Source organism: Podarcis vaucheri, assembly GCF_965113315.1.
Source record: "Podarcis vaucheri genome assembly, chromosome: 2".
In the NCBI taxonomy this organism is placed as follows: Eukaryota; Metazoa; Chordata; class Lepidosauria; order Squamata; family Lacertidae; genus Podarcis; species Podarcis vaucheri.
Genome location: NC_138760.1, coordinates 26,379,050 through 26,400,643, shown reverse-complemented (window position 1 = coordinate 26,400,643; position 21,594 = coordinate 26,379,050). Strand labels below are relative to the sequence as shown.

Sequence of the window (21,594 nt, the reverse complement as noted above, 5' to 3'; positions counted from 1 at the left end):
CTCAGACATGTCTGCTCTAGTCACTAGTAGAGCCTGACAGTGGCTGTCTGCGGAAGCGCTTCCAGCAAAGAAGTTCCTTAACGGAAACGCGTCTCCTGGACTCACGACGTGGCAGCTTCCGGCGCAGCATGGGTCTCCCTGCAGTTGCTTCTGACACCTCCCCGCTATTTTCGCTCGAAGTGTCTCTCACCCCTTTCTCTCCCCTGCTGCTTCCTGCCTGGGCTGCTGCGTCTCTCTCAGCATTACTGAGATCCTCCTCCAGAGACCCCGCGCTCCCCCTGCTGGTCCCTGCTTTGGCTGTTGACTCTCTCCCAGTCTCTGGGAGCCTTACCACTTCCCTTTCCTCCGATGTCAGTTCCCTGACATCCACCTCCCCTCCAGAGCCCCCCTCTCCCCCGCCCCTACTTTCTCCTCTGGGCGGTGAGGAGCTGAAACCCCTAAAAGAATCCTCTTCATCTTCAGACGTCTCGAACAATTCCCTCCATCGGTCTTCGTTCCGACTCGCTGAATCCTCCTCCACCTCGGAATCAGCGAACCCCTCCAACTCTTCTTCGTCGTCGGTGGTGGCGAAGTATTCCCTCCGGAACCTCGCCACTGGCTGGGGTTTTCTAGGGAATCTCTGATGAAAAGTTTCAATCAAAACCTCGTCATCTACCTCCTCTGCCCTGACCCAGGTGTTTTCCGACTCCGGCTCCCCTTCCCACATTACCAAATACTCTACTTGCTCTCCCCTCCACCTGGAATCGAGAATCTCCGCTACATGGTAGCTGTGTTCTTTTTCTTCCATAGCTGGTCCCCTATTGACCCTCCCCTCTCTGTCCCCTATATACGGTGACAGCAATGATCTGTGGAACACTGGGTGCAACTTCATGTGGTTCGGTAACCGGAGTCTGAAAGCCACTGGGTTGACCTGTTGCGTGACTTCAAATGGGCCCAGTCTTTTGGGTCTTAACTTCTTACAACCTCCTTTAAATGGTAACCCTTGGGTGGACAGCCACACCTGGTCCCCCACCCTAATGCTTTCCCCTTCCCTTCTGGTTTTGTCTGCCTGCCTCTTATATTCCTCCTTCGCCCTGTTTAAATTAAGTTGGAGCTGGCGATGGATCGCTTCCATTTCTTCAACGAACTGTTCTGCGGCAGGAACGCTCCAGTTCTCCCCCTCCCCCCCTGGGAAGGCTCGGGGATGACACCCGTGATTGGCCAAAAAAGGGCTCATCCCCGTGGACACGTTCTCTGCATTGTTATAGGCAAATTCTGCCAACGCCAGCTTCTCCACCCAATCATTCTCTCTGTCATTCACATAACACCTCAAATATTGCTGGAGGACACCATTAGCTCTTTCCGCCTGCCCATTGGTTTCTGGATGACGGGCAGTGGAAAAATTCACCTCTACATGCAATAAGCTCATGAGCTTCCTCCAGAACCTGGAAGTAAATTGTTTCCCTCGGTCCGAAACCACCCTCAAGGGGGCACCATGCAACCTAAACACATTTTCCACAAACAATTTAGCGGTTTCTTCTGCTGTGACCGCATGTGAGCAGGCTATAAAGTGGGCCATCTTGGTTAACAGGTCTACCACAACCATAATGGCTGTCTTCCCTTTGGACCTGGGCAGATCAGTCATGAAATCTATTGCCACTGCCTCCCATGGTCTTTCCGGCGTGGGTAGTGGTTCTAATAAACCTGCCGGTGCCCGCCTCTCCCCCTTGGCTCGTTGACATCGGTCACACCCTCTCACATACTCACGCACATCTTCCCTGACCTTGGGCCACCAGAATTCCCTGGTAACCAGCCACATGGTTTTGTGTTGCCCAAAATGCCCTGCTGTGGGGCTATCGTGCAGTTGCTTGAGTACCTTTTCCCTCAATTCCCCTTCAGGTATGTATAACGCTCCCTTGTAGTACAACGCCCCGTTTCTCTCCTCAAAACCCCCGGGTTTGTCTCCCTCCCTCCTGAGACCCCTGAGTTTGTCCTGGGCGTATTCATCCTGCACCGTTCCCTCTACCAGTTCCCTTTGCCCCACCAAAGCCGCCCCACACACCCAGCGGTCCTCGGGAATAACATGGGTCTCTTCGGGTGCACCCTCTCCCTCCAAATATTCAGGTTTGCGTGAGAGAGCGTCCGCCCTAACGTTCTCCGGGCCTGGTACGTAACAAATCTCAAAGTTAAATTTGGAGAACTCCTGGGCCCATCTCAACTGCCTTTGGTTGAGCACTCGCGCAGTTCTCCAATACTCTAGATTCTTATGGTCCGTGCACACTTGCACCTTCTGTTGTGCACCAATTAGTAGATGCCTCCATCTCCGGAAGGCCTCATAAATCGCAAGAAGTTCCCGGTCGTGCACCGTGTAGTTTCTCTCAGATTTGTTCAGCTTTCGCGAAAAGAAGGCACACGGTCGCCACTCTGACCCCTCCTTCCCCGGCTGCAGAAGAAGCACCGCCCCTATGGCTCTGTCCGAAGCATCTGTTTCAACCCTCAGCTTTTTTTGTAAATCCACATGTAGAAGTTGTTCGTCAGAGGCGAAGGCCCTTTTCAGTTCCTCAAACGCTCGCTCCGCCTCCCCCGTCCAAACAAACTTCTTTTTGCTGCTGAGACAGTCCGTGATGGGCGCCGTCAGGTGGGCGAAGTTTCGGATGAACTTACGATAAAAGTTTCCAAACCCTAGGAACCTCTGCACATCCTTCTTGGTCTTGGGTGTTTTCCATTCCAGCACCGCTTGAACCTTGCCGGGGTCCATGGCCAACCCCTTGTCTGACAAGCGGTACCCCAGGAATTCCACCTCCTTGGTATGAAACTGACACTTTTCCAGTTTCACCCACAGTCTGTTGGCTTGCAGCCTGCTCAACACTTCTCTGACGTCTCTCACATGTTGCTCCTCATTCTCCGAATACACCAACACGTCATCTAAGAAGGCCACGCAATTCTTGTAGAGCAAAGGCCCCAGTACATGGTTCATAAAGGCTTGAAAACACGCGGAGCCTGTTTGTAATCCAAAAGGCATAACGAGGTATTCAAATGCCCCCAAAGGGGTGAACATGGTGGTCTTCCATTCATCCCCTTTCCTTATACGTATCAGGTTGTACGCCCCCCTTAGGTCCAGCTTTGTAAAAATCTTTCCTTTTCGCACCCTGGTCAAAATATCATCAATCCTGGGCATAGGAAAAGCCGCCGGCTCTGTCACTGCATTTAGGGCCCGAAAGTCACATACCAGCCTCGGCTTGTCCGTGTTTTTTTTATCCACAAAAAACACTGGGCTACCCCCCGCTGCCTTGGACTCTCTGATGAAGCCTCTCTTTAGGTTCTTGTCAATGAACGCTCGCAACTCCTGCATCTCCCTGTCTGACATGGCATACAACTTGCCTACAGGAAGCTGTGCTCCAGGGAGTAAATTGATCTGGCAATCAAAGGGCCTATGCGGGGGTAGTTGGTCCGCTTCCTTCTCGCTGAACACGTCGCTGAGATCAGCATACTGTGGTGGCACCTTCCCCTTCTCCATCACTTCCGTCCCTGCTAGGGTGGCTTGGGCCCCTGCTGACCCCTTTTCCGCCCTGCAGTGTTCTAAGCAGTGTGCGGAACCGAAGGAAACCACTCTTTGATGCCAGCCCACCAGCGGATCATGTAGGGCTAGCCAGCTCATTCCCAAAATAATGGGAGCGCCTCCCAAGGTGGCCACATTAAACGCTATCAGTTCTGTGTGCCTTGCCACCCTCATTATCATTGGGACGGTCTGCAAGCTGACGCCTCCTCCCAACAGTTCCCTGCCATCAATCGTGGTCACCTGCAGGGGGTTGCTTAAAGGGATAGTCTGTATCTGGTGTTCAGCAGCAAACTCCTTGCTCATGAAATTGCAGGAGCTGCCTGAGTCCAACAGCGCCTTTATTTTTAGGGGGTGTCCATTTTGCAGCTCTAGCGACACTTCAATCACTAGAGCAGGTCGAGGAGCTTCTGGCACTGGCACTTGGGGAAGGGGCACTTTCACTGCTCTTTGGCCTGGCTGCAGTGCCCTGCTGGCAACCAGGCGTTGGCTTTTACCTGCTCCGTTTCTCCCTGCTCTTCCCCCTCAACAGCTCCCACCATCCCTTGCCATTCCTTCCTCTGGGGGCAGACTCTGGCAAAGTGGCCTGGCTGTTGGCAGAGATAGCATTTCCGGGCTCCCTTTCCCTCCTTCTTCGCCCCCTCACTGGGCTTTGAAACTGCGCGCGCGCGGGCTGTTCCGATTTCCATCGGCTCTGCCGGCGGGAAAGCTGGCTCAGGAATGTCTGGAATGCGTAACTCCTTCCAACGTTCCCCTCTCCCTTCCCGCCTCTCCAAGGCTCTTGCCTCCTGGCGCGCTCCAATGGTCAGCGCAGATTTGGTCAGCTGATCCATAGACCCCGCCCTGGGGCTCCTGGCCAGCTCGTCTTTCACAGCTGAAGAAAGACCTTCTTCAAATAGCATCTGAATGGGTGCCGCCGATAAATCCCACCCCAATCTGTGAATCAGCATGGTAAATTCAGTCCAGTACTCACGGACAGATCTGCTTCCCTGCTTGCAAGCCATTAGCTGTCTGCGTACCAACCCTTCCTCAATATCGCTGGAAAACATGATATCCATTGCACGAAAGAATTTCATAGTGTCCTTTAGGATATCGTTGTGCGTTGCCATCAGGGGTCGAACCCAGTCCCGCGCCCCCTTCTCAAGATGCCCAATTACGAACGCAACTCGCGATTCCTCATCAGGGAACTCATCAAACTGCACATTCAGAGCATATTGCATCTCAGTCCTAAAGGCATGGTAATCCTTGGGGTCCCCCCCAAACTTCTGCACCAATCCTGGTACCTTTCTGGGGAACTGAGTGGTTCTCCCCTTTTTGTCAGCATCCTGAGCCCTTCTCTCCTCGAGCCTCGCCGTCTGCAGCGCAAGTTGGACCTCCAGAGCTTGATACCTTTCTTCCAAGCTTGGACCAGCTCCAACCCCTGCGTCTCCGGTTCCGACTGGGTTGCTCATGATGCTTTCTCCTGCACAGGCAGCGTACAGAGACTGTCAGACTGCTGTCAGGGGATGGTTAGCTGCTTGTGCTTAAAATTGTGCCCCTTCAGAGTTTGTGCGACCCCACAAACCTCTGTGTGTGACAGAGCTCCTCAGACATGTCTGCTCTAGTCACTAGTAGAGTCTGACAGTGGCTGTCTGCGGAAGCGCTTCCAGCAAAGAAGTTCCTTAACGGAAACGCGTCTCCTGGACTCACGACGTGGCAGCTTCCGGCGCAGCATGGGTCTCCCTGCAGTTGCTTCTGACACCTCCCCGCTATTTTCGCTCGAAGTGTCTCTCACCCCTTTCTCTCCCCTGCTGCTTCCTGCCTGGGCTGCTGCGTCTCTCTCAGCATTACTGAGATCCTCCTCCAGAGACCCCGCGCTCCCCCTGCTGGTCCCTGCTTTGGCTGTTGACTCTCTCCCAGTCTCTGGGAGCCTTACCACTTCCCTTTCCTCCGATGTCAGTTCCCTGACAATATATATATATATATATATATATGCAGGTTTTGGTGTCTTCGGGTGTCTTCCCGTGTAAGAGTCGGGGTGTCTGTGCGACGTTTCGACGAGGTCTCACTCGTCATCTTCAGGCTGGTGCTTTCGGCTTCTTGTTACTGGAACAGAGCAGAGTCTGGTGTTTGAGTTCCTATAAATACTGTTGAGGGGTGTGGTGTATAGCCTCCAACGTTCTGGGCAGAGAGGAAGTTCCTAGATTAGTGTGCCTTTTCTTCTTTTGTTCCTTAATTACTTGAGGGATATCTTGGGTGATTTCATGAGTGATATGAAATCCAGAGCACAACTAAATGCAGCACAGCCAGATTCTCAGAAAAACTCTTCACAAGCTCAAGAGGTCAAGACACGAAAGCTTTAGCAACTAATCTACACTTAATGACCCACCCAGTGGTATTCAGAATATCACTCATGAAATCACCCAAGATATCCCTCAAGTAATTAAGGAACAAAAGAAGAAAAGGCACACTAATCTAGGAACTTCCTCTCTGCCCAGAACGTTGGAGGCTATACACCACACCCCTCAACAGTATTTATAGGAACTCAAACACCAGACTCTGCTCTGTTCCAGTAACAAGAAGCCGAAAGCACCAGCCTGAAGATGACGAGTGAGACCTCGTCGAAACGTCGCACAGACACCCCGACTCTTACACGGGAAGACACCCGAAGACACCAAAACCTGCATTCCTGTACCCGTGGAAATCTACGAAAGCATATATATATATGTATATATATATATACTACCTACCTACCTACTTGGGTCACTTTGTCTGTAAGTCCTCTATCGTGTCGATTTGCCCAAAGGCATCTCTGTATATAAATTGGTGGGTGGCCCTCTTAGGAACCTAGCAGCAACCTCTGGGCTTGTAGCAATTCAACTTTAATGCTATGATGAAAGTCTGCATTTGTGCATTAAAGGGCATACATACCCTATAAGCAGCCCAGTGATCTTCGGATGAAGGGCAGTATATAAATTTAATAAATAATAATAATCTATCCAAGCTTCGACGTGCATTTTGCCTCCATTCTACTAATAGGGGATGCAAGAAAGGCATGCATGCAACTCTCCTCCTCTCTGCCCATAGCAAAGCCAGTATCACGAGTTTTTCAACTGCTGTTGAGGAGTTCCAGCAGCCTGTGTTGTTTGGGCCGCTTACGGCCCTGCAGCAACAAATTAGTCACCCCTAGCACTAAAGCACAGAAAACCAACATGGTGACTTCCAGATGTTGTTGGATTCCCAACTCTCATAATTCCGGGCACCACAATTTTAAGAAGGATGTTGGCAAGCTGGAACATGTGCAGCGGAGGGCGGCGACCAAGATGATCAAGGGTCTGGAAGCTAAGCCTTATGAGGAGCACTTGAAGGAGCTGGGTATGTTTAGCCTGGAAAAGAGGAGCCTGAGAGGAGATAGGATAGCCATCTTCAAATATAAGAAGGGCTGCCACATGGAGGAGGGAGCAGGCTTGTTTTCTCCTGCTCTGGAGGGTAGGACTCGAACCAATGGCTTCAAATTGCAAGAAAGGAGATTCTGATTAAACATCTGGAAAAACTTTCTGATGGTAAGAGCAGTTTGGTGGTGGAACAGACTCCCACGAGAGGTGGTGAACTCTCCTTCCTTGGATGTTTTTAAGCAGAGGTTGGATGGCTATCTGTCCTGGATGCTTTAGCAGAGATTCCTGCATTGCAGGGGGTTGGAGTAGATGACCCTTGGGCCACTTCCAACTCTTAAGATTCTGTGATAAGCCCAAGCTAGCTTGGCCAATGGCCAAGGATGATAGGAGTTGATGTCTGGAAACCTGCAGAGAGCTCTGTGTGAATATTCTATCTACAGTGGTACCTCTGGTTTCGAGCTTAATTCGTTCTGGAGGTCCGTTCTTAACCTGAAACGGTTCTTAACCTGAGGTACCACTTTAGCTAATGGGGCCTGCCACCGTGCGATTTCTGTTCTCATCCTGAAGTAAAGTTCTTAACCCAAGGTACTACTTCCGGGTTAGCGGAGTCTGTAACCCGAAGTGTTTGTAACCCGAGGTGTTTGTAATCTGAGGTACCACTGTACAGCTACAGAATAAGATAAAACGTTGTTTTGTTTTTAAAATTTTTAAAAACCCTGCTTTTCCAGGAACAGCTGTAAACCTACTTTGATTCTTTCTTCTTTTCTCTCTCAAAGATATGTTGGGGGGCACCGAACCAGTAAAATAATGAGGTTTGTGGATAAAATCACCAAGTCAAAATACTTCCAGAAAGCAACAGAGACGGAGTTCATCAAAAAAAAGATTGAAGAGGTCTCGAACACTCCACTTTTGCTAACCGTTGAGGTACAAGAATGTAAAGGAACATTAGCAGTTAACATTCCTCCACCTCCCAGTGATCGAATATGGTAAGCAGGAGTCGAGACTCGACTTGAAGCCTTTTCAAGAACAGTGCAATTTATCATTTGTTCCTATGAAGCTACCAGGACAGTGGTTTGATTCTTTCTGTGCGTGCTGTGGAAAGAGCTCCTATTTTGCCATTTGGGTCCCCCCCCCACCCTGCTGCTCCCTTTTTGTTTCTCTCATATGAAAGCAAAGAAGGCTGCATATGTGTGCAGCTGAAGGGTTGGTATGCCGTAGGATGTCCCATCTTAAGAACTGGCAAGCATTTTTAAGAAGCATTTTGCAAATCCCAAACATGCATTGTGCCTGGTACCTGAGTCCTACTCAGAGCAGACCCACCTATGCGGTCATGGCTAAGGTCCATTAATTGCAGTGGGTCTACTCTACACCTTAGAGGTCCCGGGCCCTAAGGAAGTTAGATTAGCCTCAACCAGAGCCAGGGCCTTTTCAACACTGGCTCCGGCCTGGTGGAACGCTCTGTCTCATGAGACCAGGGCCCTGCGGGATCTGATTTCTTTCCACATGGCCTGTAAGACAGAGTTGTTCTGCCTGGCCTTTGGCTTGGAATCAATTTGATTCCCTCCCCCCTTTCTTTTTCCCTCTCTCCTCCTGTGTTGAGGCTGCATTTTAATGTTTTAATTGTTTTAATGTTGTATTTTAATCTTGTTTTTAAGTTGTATTTCAATCAACTTGTTTTTATTATTGGTTGTTAGCCGCCCTGAGCCCGGTCTTGGCTGGGGAGGGCAGGGTATAAATAAAATTTATTATTATTATTATTACTATTATTACTATTATTATTACTCTACCTTAGTTGGATGCAACCCTTTGGTTATATCCAACTTACCCAGGACCAAGTTTAATTGCACACAATTGTGCTTGCTTCAGAGGGGGTATGTATGGCATTTGCTATTCCTACAAACTGGGAGCAGCTCACCTGCAGCCTTCCACGTATTGTAGGACCCTAGTTCCCATTGGCCCCAGACAGCAGAGCCAGCATTTGGGGATGATGGGCACTGTAGTCTAGCAACATTTGGAGAGCCACAGGGTAGCCCTTTCCAACTCTACAATTCTGTGATTCTATGAAACAGTTTGTTAAGATACACAATCAAACCTTGGTTGTCGAACGTAATCCGTTCCGGAAGCCTGTTCAGCTTCCGAAACATTCGACAACCGAGGCGCGGTTTACGATTGGTTGCAAGCGCTTCTGGCACTCAAGCGGAAGCTGCGTCGGACTTTCAGCTTTCGAAAACCGGAGCATTTACTTCCAGGTTTTCAGCATTCAGGAGCCAAAGCGTTCGAAAACGGAGCCGTTCGGGAGCCGAGGTTTGACTCCACATTCCACTTCAGACTGCAGATGGGAGGGGTGCTGTTGTAAAAATAAATAAATGTCTAAATCCATTTTTTAAAGCTTTTCGTAGATTTCTAATATTTGAAAAGCTGGTAAAAGCTAACAGTTCTATTAGGGCAGAGAAGCACGAGTGCGGGATTGCGGGGGGTTGAGCTACTGTAATCTAGAAATCAAGGAGAATTAGCTTTTCCCAGTTTATGATGAGGCCCATTGCTGGGAAACAAAGTATTGCACAAGATGAGGATCAAGACAGGTGTATCCCTGAACCTTTGACCATGAATTAGAGCAAGTTTTGGTATTAACACCTCTATTGTTACATCTGTAAATTACTGTTTACTACTAGCAGCAAAGACTGTTTTACTTGGTACTGGAATTCAGAAGCAATACAAATTGTTAATGACTCATACCAAGGAAGATTCACAGCTTTGTCGCATTGTAACATAAAGCGAATACACAAGATAACTAGTGTGCTAGCTATATTGTTGGACTTGGACCAGAGAGACATGCGTTTAGATCCCCAGTTCAAGTGTGGATGTCTCAATATGTCCTTTAGCAAGTATCTCTTTTGGACTTATCTCCCAGGTTGGTAGTTTATGATAAGAGCGGAAGGTGGAAGGAGAAGATGAATCCGATACACAAGTAAATGCAGCCATACATTCTTTGTGTTCTGTTCAGGTACGGCTTCCGAAGACCACCCTACCTGGAGCTCAAAGCTAGGCCAAAGCTTGGTGAGAGAGAGGTGACTTTGGTTCATGTGACTGAATGGATAGAGAAAAAATTGGAACAAGAATTCCAGGTATTTTTCTTCAAACCTCTTTTAATTGTGACTGGGGTTTAAGTGTGTCCTTAGATAATTTTGTCCACTTCACAAGGCTTGGTGAGGAAGCATGGGGTGATGGCTGTTGTTTTTGGTTTTTTAAATACTATAAAAATCCAACTGAAATCATAATGCAGAAAACCTGCTTGAAATTATCGCACATTGACTTGGTGCCAGCCACTCAAAACCAGCTCCTGGAGTAAATCTGCAGGGGAAAAATTCCACCTGTAATATTTGTGGTGAAGCAGAAATTATGGGGCCTACATTAGTCCTACTCAGAGTAGGCCCACTGAAATGGATGACATAACTCACTTAGGTCCATTAATTTAAATTGGTCAGCTCAGAGTATTAAACTTAGTTGGACGCAACCTTCTGTCCAAACTTCAGATCAGTGCTGCTTTGGAAATCTGGGTGGGGGGCGCATAAGGGGCTTCTGCAGGCAGCAGAGGGAATCCTTACACACACACACACACACCAAAAGGTAAATTGCTTCATCAAAATTGTATAGTTCAAATGATAACTTGTCATCTGAAAACTGATGTAGCTTTGTCATAAATGACTGGTGTTTCAAATCTGTTTCATAGATTAAAATAAAAAGATACTGGGGATTATGTTTTACTGCTGTATACCGGTTTAGTATCATACTTGTTAGACCCACCGATAGGATGGTCTGAAATATTCACAAATTCTAGGCAAAAAGCAGCAAGCCTAGATTGTGGCTGCTTAAACCCCCTTCACGCATTAATGCAGTTACTGGGAAACAGGAGACGGACCAAAATGAAGGGAAATTAGCTTATTTTTGAAGCATATCACTTGCCTGTGTTGTTTGAATTTTCTGATTGGTTTTTTTACACTTTGCAGAAAATTTTTGTCATGCCAAACATGGACGATGTTTATATCCCTCTAATGCACTCAGCCATGGATCCCCGTTCATCTGTGTGTCCTCCGAAAGAATCCGTCACAGAAGCTACTGATCAGCCATGAAATGTGAAGAATGCAGTTTACAGTATTAACAGATTATGTTTTCATGTGGTTTTTGGGTTTTTTAAAAAAAACAGCAACGAACTGTTTAGTAGATTTTGTCCTTGTGCCACATTTTATTTTGCTTTCCAAGGAGGATGGCTTTATGCCCATCGTTGCTCCAGTTTGCCCAAGTGTTGCTCCTATCTCCTTTTCTGAACATAAATTCCATTTCCTAAACCAGTCTGTGTCTTTGCAGCAGCTGCTGTTGGGCTTCCGACGTTAGCAGGTAACGCGCAGCACCGTTCTGCTGTAAAGGATTAGGAAAATCTCCACCAACTGCAATTGAACCAGGAGCTTTGACGCGAACAGTTGTTGTTCGTGAGCGTGCAATATTGGCAGTGCACACCGAGCATCGATGGCTCGCCTTATGCAGCCGCACGAACCCATCCTCTATAAGGAACAAATTTGCATAACTGGAATACCTCCCTCTCCCTCCCTCTTTCTCTTTCTCTCTCAGGCGGTTGGAGGTGTAAAATGAACAGATATGTTCTTTCACTTCTGCAGTCCCAATAGCTTGTGTCAAGCAAATTTTGAACTGTTTTCCGGAGTTAAGAATGTAAATTGGATGTATAGGTGATAATTGTGAAATCACTTCATGTGGATTATACATAGTAGCTTATTTTTTCATACAAAATTGTGCTTCTTTTGGAAACAAGTAGCCATATAACACATGCAGACATACAGAAGTGATTAGCGAGGGGGGTCTGGCGATCCAGAAACGAATTAAAAATAAGGCAAAGCCATGAGACCAAACCATAGTAAGCCTTTTATTTAAGTGAGGTACAATCACCGTGGCTTGTGATTCAATACCTGTTGTTGGACATGAACACACGTCGAAATGTCTAATGCTGTCAGTACATGCATGTGTGTACTGAAAATGATTGCAGCTAGCCTGTATGAAGTCATTCAAGTTGATTAAATTTGTCTCACATTCCTGTTGCTGTGTTTCCTCTGCATACAATGTTCATGGATACAGTATGGTGGATCCACTTTTTTTAAAGAGAGGTCAAATCCTGATTGTAACTCATTTGCCATCATTAACTGTGGGCACCTTTTTAGGCCATCTCGTGAAAATGGAAGCTCAACAGGACTCCAGAGCATTACAACTGATAATGGCCAACACTTAACAACAAATTGCCTTGCTTTTCTTTATTGTCTTTAGACCATACATGCACATTAAATTGGTAACTATTAACACTACATCATAAATGATCGACACCAGTAACGGAGTGTTTCTGATACTCAATATTGCCAACTACTTATGTCAAGAGAATGTTAAAATTAGTTTACAAAGCAGGTGAGTTATTCAGCTCGCCTCTTAATAGTGTGCTATGCTTTAAGTGGTTTTTAAACTTTTTGTATGTTGTGTTCAGTTACTGTGTATAAAACGTTTCATGATTTGTCATCTCGAAATGAAAACTAATTGAGTGGAGTTTTTTTTTTTTAAGCACCTTGCCTGAAACATATTTAAAGAAGAAAAAAAGCATTTAATATATTTAAGTATTCATATTATTTGGACACCTTTATTTTTGTTATGTAAACACCTGTGACCATTCCATTTTGTGTACAGACCCAGCTCTTGTTCTCCGTATGGAAACATTTCCCTTTATGAAGTCTGCATGTCTTCTTCACAGTTATTCCCCCCACCCCGCCCATGTGCAATAACAAAAGTCTAAAGACTAGATGCACTAATTAATATGTAAACAGATACCGAGATTTGACACAAGTGACTTCATTGCACTTCATTAATTGGACTATGTGGGTTATTACAATGGGTTTGCTTTGTTCTCTGAAATAAATTTATCCCATGTCAAAGAACTGATTGGGTGTCATTTCTGAAGTCGTGAAAGGGGGAGGGGGACATGGGAGTTCCTGTCCAAAAACTGCTGGCTCTCCAGATGTTGTTGTACCTCCGACTCCCAGCAGCTCCAACCAGCAAGGTTAGAGATGATGGGAGTTGTGGTATAGCAACAAATGGAAGATTGGTTTCCCACCCCTGGTGGAAACAGCAGCCAGTTGGTTCAGTTATGGATTGCAATTGCCCAGTAGCCATTCCAGTCTGCAGCTTCTCCCCTGTTCATGGGTCCAAAGACCAAGGCATCCGTGCAGCCTCAACCAATTATAAACTTGTCAGCAGCAGGCAACAATGCCAGATTGTAGACCATCTCCACCGCTATTTTTCCCAAGCAAAGTAATCCACACTGTTCTATTTATGAATTCCAAATTATTTACCATTTTGAGAACAGCAGCTGTGAACACTGCATGCAGGGCACACATGAATCAAGTTCTCGTTTTTTTCTGAGAGACAAGGCCATGAAAGACATTCTTCTTCAGTCTTGGGCCTGTACAGATAAGTGTGTTTCCCCCATGTCCTTTGCTTTATTATTGTGCAGCACTTAGTTTCACAAGAACTTTGGCAAAACAGTAAAGCCCAAGTGGGACTTGCAAGACAGTGTTGAATGCTTCTGTTTGGGATTCCAGCCACTTAGTTAAGATACATGTGCCACTTTCTGTTTCCCCCAATTTGTCAGCAGTCCTTGGGCATTTATCTCCTGGGCTCAGTCTCTGGATACATTTAAAACTAAGTTATTTACTTAGATTTTTTTAATAGCATATTTACACATATGTATGTCTATGTAATTCCTTAATTCATACTGAGAAGCTACGTGCCCTTGTTCTTATCCTCTTCTAGGATACCATCCTGTTTAGTCCTGCTTTCTAGTCTACAGGTTGTGGCCTGCTCATTCCTAGCATATTATGGAAGAGCTGCATCCAGGGATTTTTCCAGATTTTTTTGTACTTATATGCCACACTCCCCTACGTAGAGCACTCTCCAACCTGCAGTGTGTACAGAGGTATGTGTACTTTGGAAGTAAAAAAAAAAAAACTTCATGCCAAGCAGTTGGTTGTCCCTAGAATCTACTGATCAGTGCTGCTATTGTTGGCAGCAGTGCAGGCACTTAACAGCCTTCAAATGTAATATATTTGCAATGACATCTTCCTCAGGAAGCAACACTTAATTTGGCAGTACTAGCAAGATGTGTCTGGCATTGCACTATAGCAATAGGTGCCCCCTGAGCAACTCAGGCCAGAGGCCTGGGAATCTAAAATGCTTGCTGAAGGATTCCTTCGAATAGCGCTGCCAACCCTTGCCATAGTAGTAACTTACAGCCTACTAGGGCAGTGAGGAATCCTCATGGAAATTTGTTCAGTAGCAGCACTGTCACCTGCGACTCAACAGACAGTTGACATACTATACCAGTGGTGGTGAATCTATGGTACGCGTGCCAGAGGGCACTCAGAGCCCTCTCTGTGGGCATGCATGCGGTCACCCCAGCAGGGCCATAGCTTCCGTGCTGGGGGTGGATGAGGTCTCAGAAGTGGAGACCCCCGCCTCCACTCCTGCTTGCACACAAGTAGGAGCTGGAGCGGGCAGGTCAGCTGAGGAGTGCCTGGCTGCTTTCAGGTGGTGCAGGGGCTCTCAGATGCAACTTCCGGGTTGTCTTCACAGGGTTGCAGGGGATCTGATACAGAGGTGTGGTCTCCTTTAAACCTCTCCCTTGAGGGGAGCACAGCCGCAAACCCCTCAATGGAAAGTGCGACAGAGCCTGCTGGGCAGCCCCAATACAGCTCCTGTTCCTGTGCAAGCAGCAACGAGCAGCCTGATCCCACTCCTACGTGCCTGCAAGCTGGAGTTGGGGGTGGGGCAGGTGGCGACATCCCTTGCCTGCTCAGTTGCCAGCCCAGCCTTGCTCAGCACCGGAGGAGGGCGGCAGGTGCCTGCTCTTTTGCTGCCCAGTCCGCCTTTCCTCACTAGGAAAATGGAAGTGTGACACTCAGAACTGAAGTTATACTTGGAACAGCACGTTCGGCTTCCAAAAAAAGTTCCAAAACCAGAACACTCATTTCCGGGTTTGAAGTGTTCGGGTTCCAAGTAATTAAAGAACTAAGCTGTTCAAAAAGGTACGACTGTATTTATCTTACCAAATTCAACTGTATTTATGGCATTTATTCCCCCCCCCCACCGTGATTTTCTTAAGTCAAAACGAGAGTGCTCCCATATTTTTTTAGAAAAAAAAAACACTGAGTTATACCATAAAATTATATATCAAAGGAAAGGTAATTTAATGAAAATTTTAATGCAGTATCTTTCATGGATTATTTATTACAACAGCAGTCATAAAGACGAAACACGCACACAGAAAAAATGAGATATACAGGTTAAATTCCCGTGTTGGCACTTTTGAGTTGCAGTTTGGGCCCTTTGGTCTCTAAAAGGTTTGCCATCACTGCACTACACAAAGTACAGCCTCCATTTGTGTGGTTGGCAGATCTAGTAAAAATCCAGTTTGCAAACTTGGCTTTTGGGTACTTTCAGCTAGATTTAGGCACAGGGGGCCCTTATAGGATGTATCTCTTAAGGGACATTTAGACAATGCCAGATTTCATAGCTCATGATTCATATAGCACACACACTCAATAACCAATACCAAACTAAGAGTGACTCCACTACATTCCTACCTTGGCTCCCAAACGCCACAAACCTGGAGGCAAGAGTTCCGGTTTGTGAATGTTCTTTTGGAACCCGAATGTCCAACGGGGCTTCTGATAGGCTGCAGGAGTTTCCTGCAGCCAATCAGAAACCGTGATTTGGCATTAAAACATTTTGGAAGTCAAACGGACTTCCAGAACAGATTCCGTTAAGACTTCCAAGGTATGACTATACATCAGGACTGCCTGTGGCCCATATAATCCAGACTGGCATTTACTTAATTAATGCCCCAAGTTTTTAATGAGGATTAAAAAAAAATATTATTCATGCCAAATTGCATCTTTCAGGAAATGTAGTTAATTCAAAAGAGGTAGCAGTGGACTCCAGGGGTATAATATTCAGGTCAAATAAACCAAAGGCAAGCTGAAACCCAGTAAGTTATGGTATACAATGCCAACTGTCTATGGTATTTGCAACCCTTGATGCAGTTCCAGATTGCAGTATTTAATCATCAGATGAAATGTAACTTGCCCTTAAAAGAATCACTCAGATTTCAGCTGAGCAGCACCAGTTATAAGCAAGTCCTTTAGTTTTGCACTGTAGCGTAGCCGGTGAGGCCATGGAATCGGCCATGCACCAGTTCAAAGGCAGTGCTTCAAAGTCAACAGAGAAAAGAGCCACACAATAGTTTTTTATTTTATTATTTTATTTTAAAATAGTGCATCCCCACAGCAGCTTTAGTCGAAGAGCAACGGCTCCTTCATGTAGTTTTCTTTCCATGAGGAAAAGGAAGACACTAGCCTGCAAAAAAAGAAGAAGAAGAAAAGGCATAGAGTTTAGACTGAGGAATGACAACATGGAACAATTTTGTTCCTGTGCAGCACACACAGCTTGCATGCCTGCTCTCCTTTTGCAACAGCGCACAGGTGTGCGACAAATAGGGCCAGCCAGATTGCTGCAAGATAATCATCACAGCCAAGCCAGTCATTCCATAAGCAATGTAATTCTCTTAATTATGGCTGAAAGGAGATTTAATCTTTGATCATAACTTTTTTTAAAACAAGAATGGTTCTTCATAATATTGCAAGCATAAACAAGAGCAAAGATAAAAGTCCAGTCACTGCCATTGCCATCCTCTTGCCAGTTACAACTGGTAAGCAGTAATGAATACATTTGCTTGTGGAAACATAGCCACTAAAGCTGAGGAGCATTATTCTGTCTCCCCCTTGTGAATGCATCTTAATGGGGCCACGTACGGCAGCATAAAGATGCTACCTGCAGGGTAGCACAACCTGCCTTCTATAATTTTATGCTGGAGGCTCAGATTCTGTTTCTCGTCATCTGCATCAGCAGTCTAACACGCCAAAAAAGAATCATCACAGCAGCCAGCATTAGGCAGTCAGGAGTGTTCCCTTTCTCAATGGCTACTTTCTCCAGTTAAAGAAAAAAAACCCAGCCGCATTTCAGAGGATTTAGGACTGCCTAGAGTCATCAAAAGCACAAAAGTCCACACACATTTGTTCTGGAGAGTCTAAAGTCCACCACCAGTTCCACCCTTGGCAGTAGATGCTCTGCTATGAGCGTAACTCCCTCCAGCTATATTCAGCCAGTCTGAGCAGAGCATCGCCTATATAAACGAAACTGAGAGCATGGGGGAGAGATAATACTTTTACGCCACCATGTTAAGCAATAGCGAGCAATTAAGTGTGTTGGGATCATTTTGCAAAATATACACTAACGTGGCCTATACACCAGCCTAACGGGGGTGCAGTTGTATAATTCGGGTTCCTATATTCTTAAGATCCCCCTGCACGTTGGACGTCCTTCCACTTTTAGCCACTAGGCCCTGCTCAAAAGCACGCAAAACATTTCCCTGCCGTTTTTCGCCGTGATGGCACGTGCTTTTTTGGGAACAAAGTTCCAAAACCGACGGGTGCCTGCGAGCAGAAGAAAATCCACGGCAATCGTTATTCCCAATTACTGAGCATATAAATATAAGGACTTTTTGCGTGCGCTAAGAACCCGCCCCCCCCAAATCCGCACTGTACCGGACATTATTCCGTTCCGCTTTCCTGGTCCTGCGGGTGACGCGTGGTGCTGATGCTGCAAAGTTTTTATTTCAATTTTACCGGGGAGTAAAGCCCCGCGGATCTCCATAGGGCAGCAACCGGCCCAGAATAAATGTCCCGAATTTGCCCTTGCTGTCTCCTCGCCTGCACAGGACGGCTTCCCGAGACCGCTCTTTGCTTCCTCCAACCACGCAGGGTCCTCGTTTCTTTCCCCTCCCCACGTAAATCCCTTCTCAAAATAAGGATAAGCCGCACTCACCTTCCCCAGCTCCCCGTCCTTGCAGCGAAAAGGCCGGAGCAGCTTTCTCCAGCTCTATTTATGCCCATTGTGACGCGCCAAGACCCGCCCCATCCCGTCAGAAGCCGCGTGGGATGCGGAGGATGTGGCGAGGTGAAAGTACATCGCTAATGCGCAAAGCGTTTTGTTTCGGCCTCTTGGGGGCGCTTATTCTTTACGGCCGCTTGAAGCCTTGCAGCCTAAAAGAGATCGGATGCAGGCGGTGTTGTGCACCCTGTAAACCCTGTTTAATTTACTCTTGAGTAATGGATTGGGCTGTAAATCAGGACGCTGCCGAGTTAGGGTTGCCATGTGGCGCACGACCCAATATGAAATAAGCAGTATATCTTTCCGTTTTCCCACGTCCGTCATTTCCTGCTTGGTTGTTGTCGTTGTTTTAATTGCTTTTTATTTATTTGCACCGTTGTTGTTTTTAACAGAGAAACTACGTTGCTGTGGTTCTCCGAAGCCGTTAACTAAATATGGAGTGAGTCGGGGTAATTTGCGCAAGTTTTGAAGCGTTGTTGCTTTGGCTTCTTTTTAATCGCGGCTCCAGATTTATTTTATTTCACTTGCCTCCAGCAAATGCTTCTACCCGCTAGAGGACACTAATTGCTCATTTTAAAAACGGGTAGGTGGAGTTAGGAAGAGTGTACAGTTTTCCTCGTTTCCCCCTGGAAAACATCCCTTGTTGGAGTTGAGCTAAGGAAAATAAATATGTTTTAAGTCCACTAGCAGAAAATAATCAAATGAGGAGGAGATGCTTAATTCCTTTTATCTTTATTGCCGATCCTTTTGGGAAGACAACACCAAAGCAGTATTCCAGCAAGGAACTTGCTAAATCAAGAGTTCCATTAACATTTAAAATATATAAAAAATGAGGAAATTGCATTTAAAAAATTATTAAAAATTATTAAAAAATAAATATTATAAAAAATAATAAGGAAAGAAAAGGCAGAAATTGCTTCAGGAAGGAACTCTGTTTGACAGAGCCCCTGCTTGTTCAGTTTCATTTTTATTTTTTACTTGCCCTTGGACACAACCCTCAACATGCATTTGTCCTGATCACATTTTAGGCAGTTTTGCTAAATTCCAGTGAAACCAAAGGAATTGCTTCCACTTGCTGTAATGACTTGGAGTGGTTCCACAGCAAATGATTAGCTAATGTCACATTCAGACCATTGCTTTCCTTTTAAAACCTGGTTTGCGGTTACTTCCCTCACTTGATTTCCATCGCAATTGTAGTGCTAGTCTCCCAACTGCGGATTGTTAAAGTTTCATTATCATGTGGCCCCAAAATTCCGGATCCCCCCAAAACTGTTGCCAAAGTTTTAGTGCTGTTTTGTGCTGTGAACTCTGTGTTTCGTGCTGCCCCCCCCCCCAACCAATTGACACAACAAATGCCCAAAAAATCCAACCTTGTCCAATTGACTCCAAACAGGTGCCAAAGTTTAGTGCTGGTTTTGTACTAAAACCTGGGCTAAAGTGGGCTAAGGGGACCGAAGTGGGACAAAGTAGGTTAAGGAGACTTGAGGGGACTTGTAGGGCCTGAAGTGGGCCGAGGAGACTTGGGGGCCCCAAAATGAGCAAAGAGACTTGAGGGGCCCAAAGTTGGCCAATGGGAGTTGAGGGGACTTGAGGGGCTCCTCCTCCACCCTTTAGTCTTCTAGAAATTTTTGGTACTTCTGCAAACCTGAGGGTTATTGCAAGACTCCCTCATCTGCATCTGTTGATGCCTCTCTTCTGGCTATATAAGCGATGGCATGTGTTATGTACAGAGTTGAATAGGATCCAAAATGCAGCAGTCTGATTGGTCCTAGAACAATAGGATCCAAAATGCAGCAGTCTGATTGGTCCTAGAGCAATAGGATTCAGAATGCAGCAGTCTGATTGGTCCGCAGGAGCCACCCAATCCAGCTCCAAGTGGAAGTGAATCCGCAACCTGATTGGCCTACAGGAGAATCCCAGAATTAGCGAATCACTTGGGGCCCATTGTGTAAATAATGTATATAAAGCAGACACTTTGGAGGAATTGGCATTTCTCACTACTATGAGCTGAATAAAGAGCATGAAATCCACACGCGGCTCCGAGTATATTTCAGCATGGTACTCAGAAAATTGAATAAGAATTAGAAGACCGGTTTTGATTTTGAACAGAGCACCATTTGCCTTGCAACTCCTATTAATTATAACATCAGCAAATGATATCTAACAAGGGCTAATGAGTACAGCATAAAAATATAGATACAAGTTAGGCGCGCTCAGGAAAATCATTTGCTAAGCAGCATTCATTCATTCATTCACAGAGGTCAAATCTCTCCTTTAATCTCCATTATGTTTGTTCAAGAACCTTTAGAACTGATGAACAGTTAATGGAAATGCATGGTTTCTCTTATTATTACAACTGAAGTTCACCTAGGGACTGGAGGGGTCATGGTGACTTTCTCTCTCTAAACCTGCCTGCCAAGATGCAAAACAAACACATCTCTCATTGGACTAACTTGTCTGCAGGTTAAAATTGCCAGGGAACTCAGACAAGCTTTGTCCCGCTCTCACTGACCTTTAGACATTTTAGCAGCATGGACTGGGCCCTCCATTTTGTCAAGCATGGTTCTTTCTGGAACTTGCAGGATTGCTGCCCTGTTGAGTTTTAATGCTACACACTTCTGCTTCCATTGCTGTTAATTTACCTTTCTGTAAAATCATATAAAGTCTGAAAGATCCATATGGGAAGTGATTAACAGTTCCAACATAAATATTCCAAGCAGGAAAGTTGGTGCTCTTTTTAGCCTACTTTTTAGCCTGCATATTCACAACAGCATGGGCTAGAGTACCATTATTTCCCATTAGGCATCATTATCATCAAATGCTATGAGGTCTTTGGCACTGTACTCAAGATTTTTGCAGACTTGAGACATCAATAATGTCAAATATTACTCCCCCTACATATCCCACAATACTGTAGATATTTTGTCCTGCACAATACCCTTCCAACCTGTGGCCTCTTTCTCGCTGAGATGGTTAACATGTCTTGACCCAACTACTTTTGACAGGTCTATCTCCTGTCTCCAGAAAATGAGGTTGTCAGGAAAAAGCCTAGGCTGCAGAACACTTAAACCAAAACCTAGTTTTGTAGGAACCGAGGGAGCTCAAGTAGAACAGCTCTGACACATGCTTATTTATTTGTTCCGTTTATATCTGTCACCACTTCTTTTGATTCCAGTAAGGCCTAAAAATCTCGTGACGCCAAACCTGCCCAGGTACCTAAGAAATGTGCGCAATGAGGAGCTGACTGGTGCTCCATCCAGTATGTGGGAGTAGAGGGGTGCTACTTTGTGGCTTGGATTTCTTGCACACATCCATAGGAGCCAACTCCTATGGGCCAAGGTCCCATTTGGCACCCCAATAAAATATTTGAGGGGGACGGACCCCCCCCAAGTTGATAGACATTGCCATTCAAATGGTGTGTGCGTGTCGCATCATGTGATTGATGATGCAGGGCAGGGCTTACCTGGGGGGGTCCCCAATATTTGATTCAAGTTGGCACCCCTGCGACACATCTAAATGGCAGGGCTGCCTATGGCGCGAGACCTTGAAAATCATTTGGTTCCAGAGTGGAAAACCATATTAAAATAGGTGTAAATGTCTACATCTACACACATTCAAACATATATCAGA

General features: G+C 46.0%; 1 protein-coding gene and 1 long non-coding RNA gene across 7 annotated transcripts in view; one reads left to right on the top strand and one right to left on the bottom strand.

Annotated features, from left to right (window-relative positions):
• The window catches only part of TEX2 (testis expressed 2), a 117,428-nt gene extending 104,532 nt beyond the window's left edge, over nt 1-12,896 (top strand). For all 5 annotated transcript variants that reach the window (XM_082212404.1, XM_082212406.1, XM_082212405.1 and 2 more), the window contains exons 10-12: nt 7,686-7,895; nt 9,914-10,034; nt 10,917-12,896. In XM_082212404.1, the coding sequence (XP_082068530.1) occupies nt 7,686-7,895; nt 9,914-10,034; nt 10,917-11,039 (454 nt within the window). In that variant the 3' untranslated portion in view covers nt 11,040-12,896. The remainder of the gene's footprint in view (nt 1-7,685; nt 7,896-9,913; nt 10,035-10,916) is intronic.
• A 3,188-nt stretch (nt 12,897-16,084) lies between these two features.
• LOC309526650 lies at nt 16,085-18,736 on the bottom strand. Of its 2 annotated transcripts, XR_014216788.1 has the most exons (3): nt 17,619-18,705; nt 17,321-17,507; nt 16,085-16,371 (listed from the first exon to the last, which is right to left on the bottom strand). It is a non-coding gene; the product is annotated as an uncharacterized lncRNA (long non-coding RNA). The 2 variants fall into 2 exon arrangements; XR_014216787.1 differs by lacking the exon at nt 17,321-17,507 and having other exon boundaries at nt 17,899-18,736.
• Between the last annotated feature and the right edge of the window lie 2,858 nt (nt 18,737-21,594).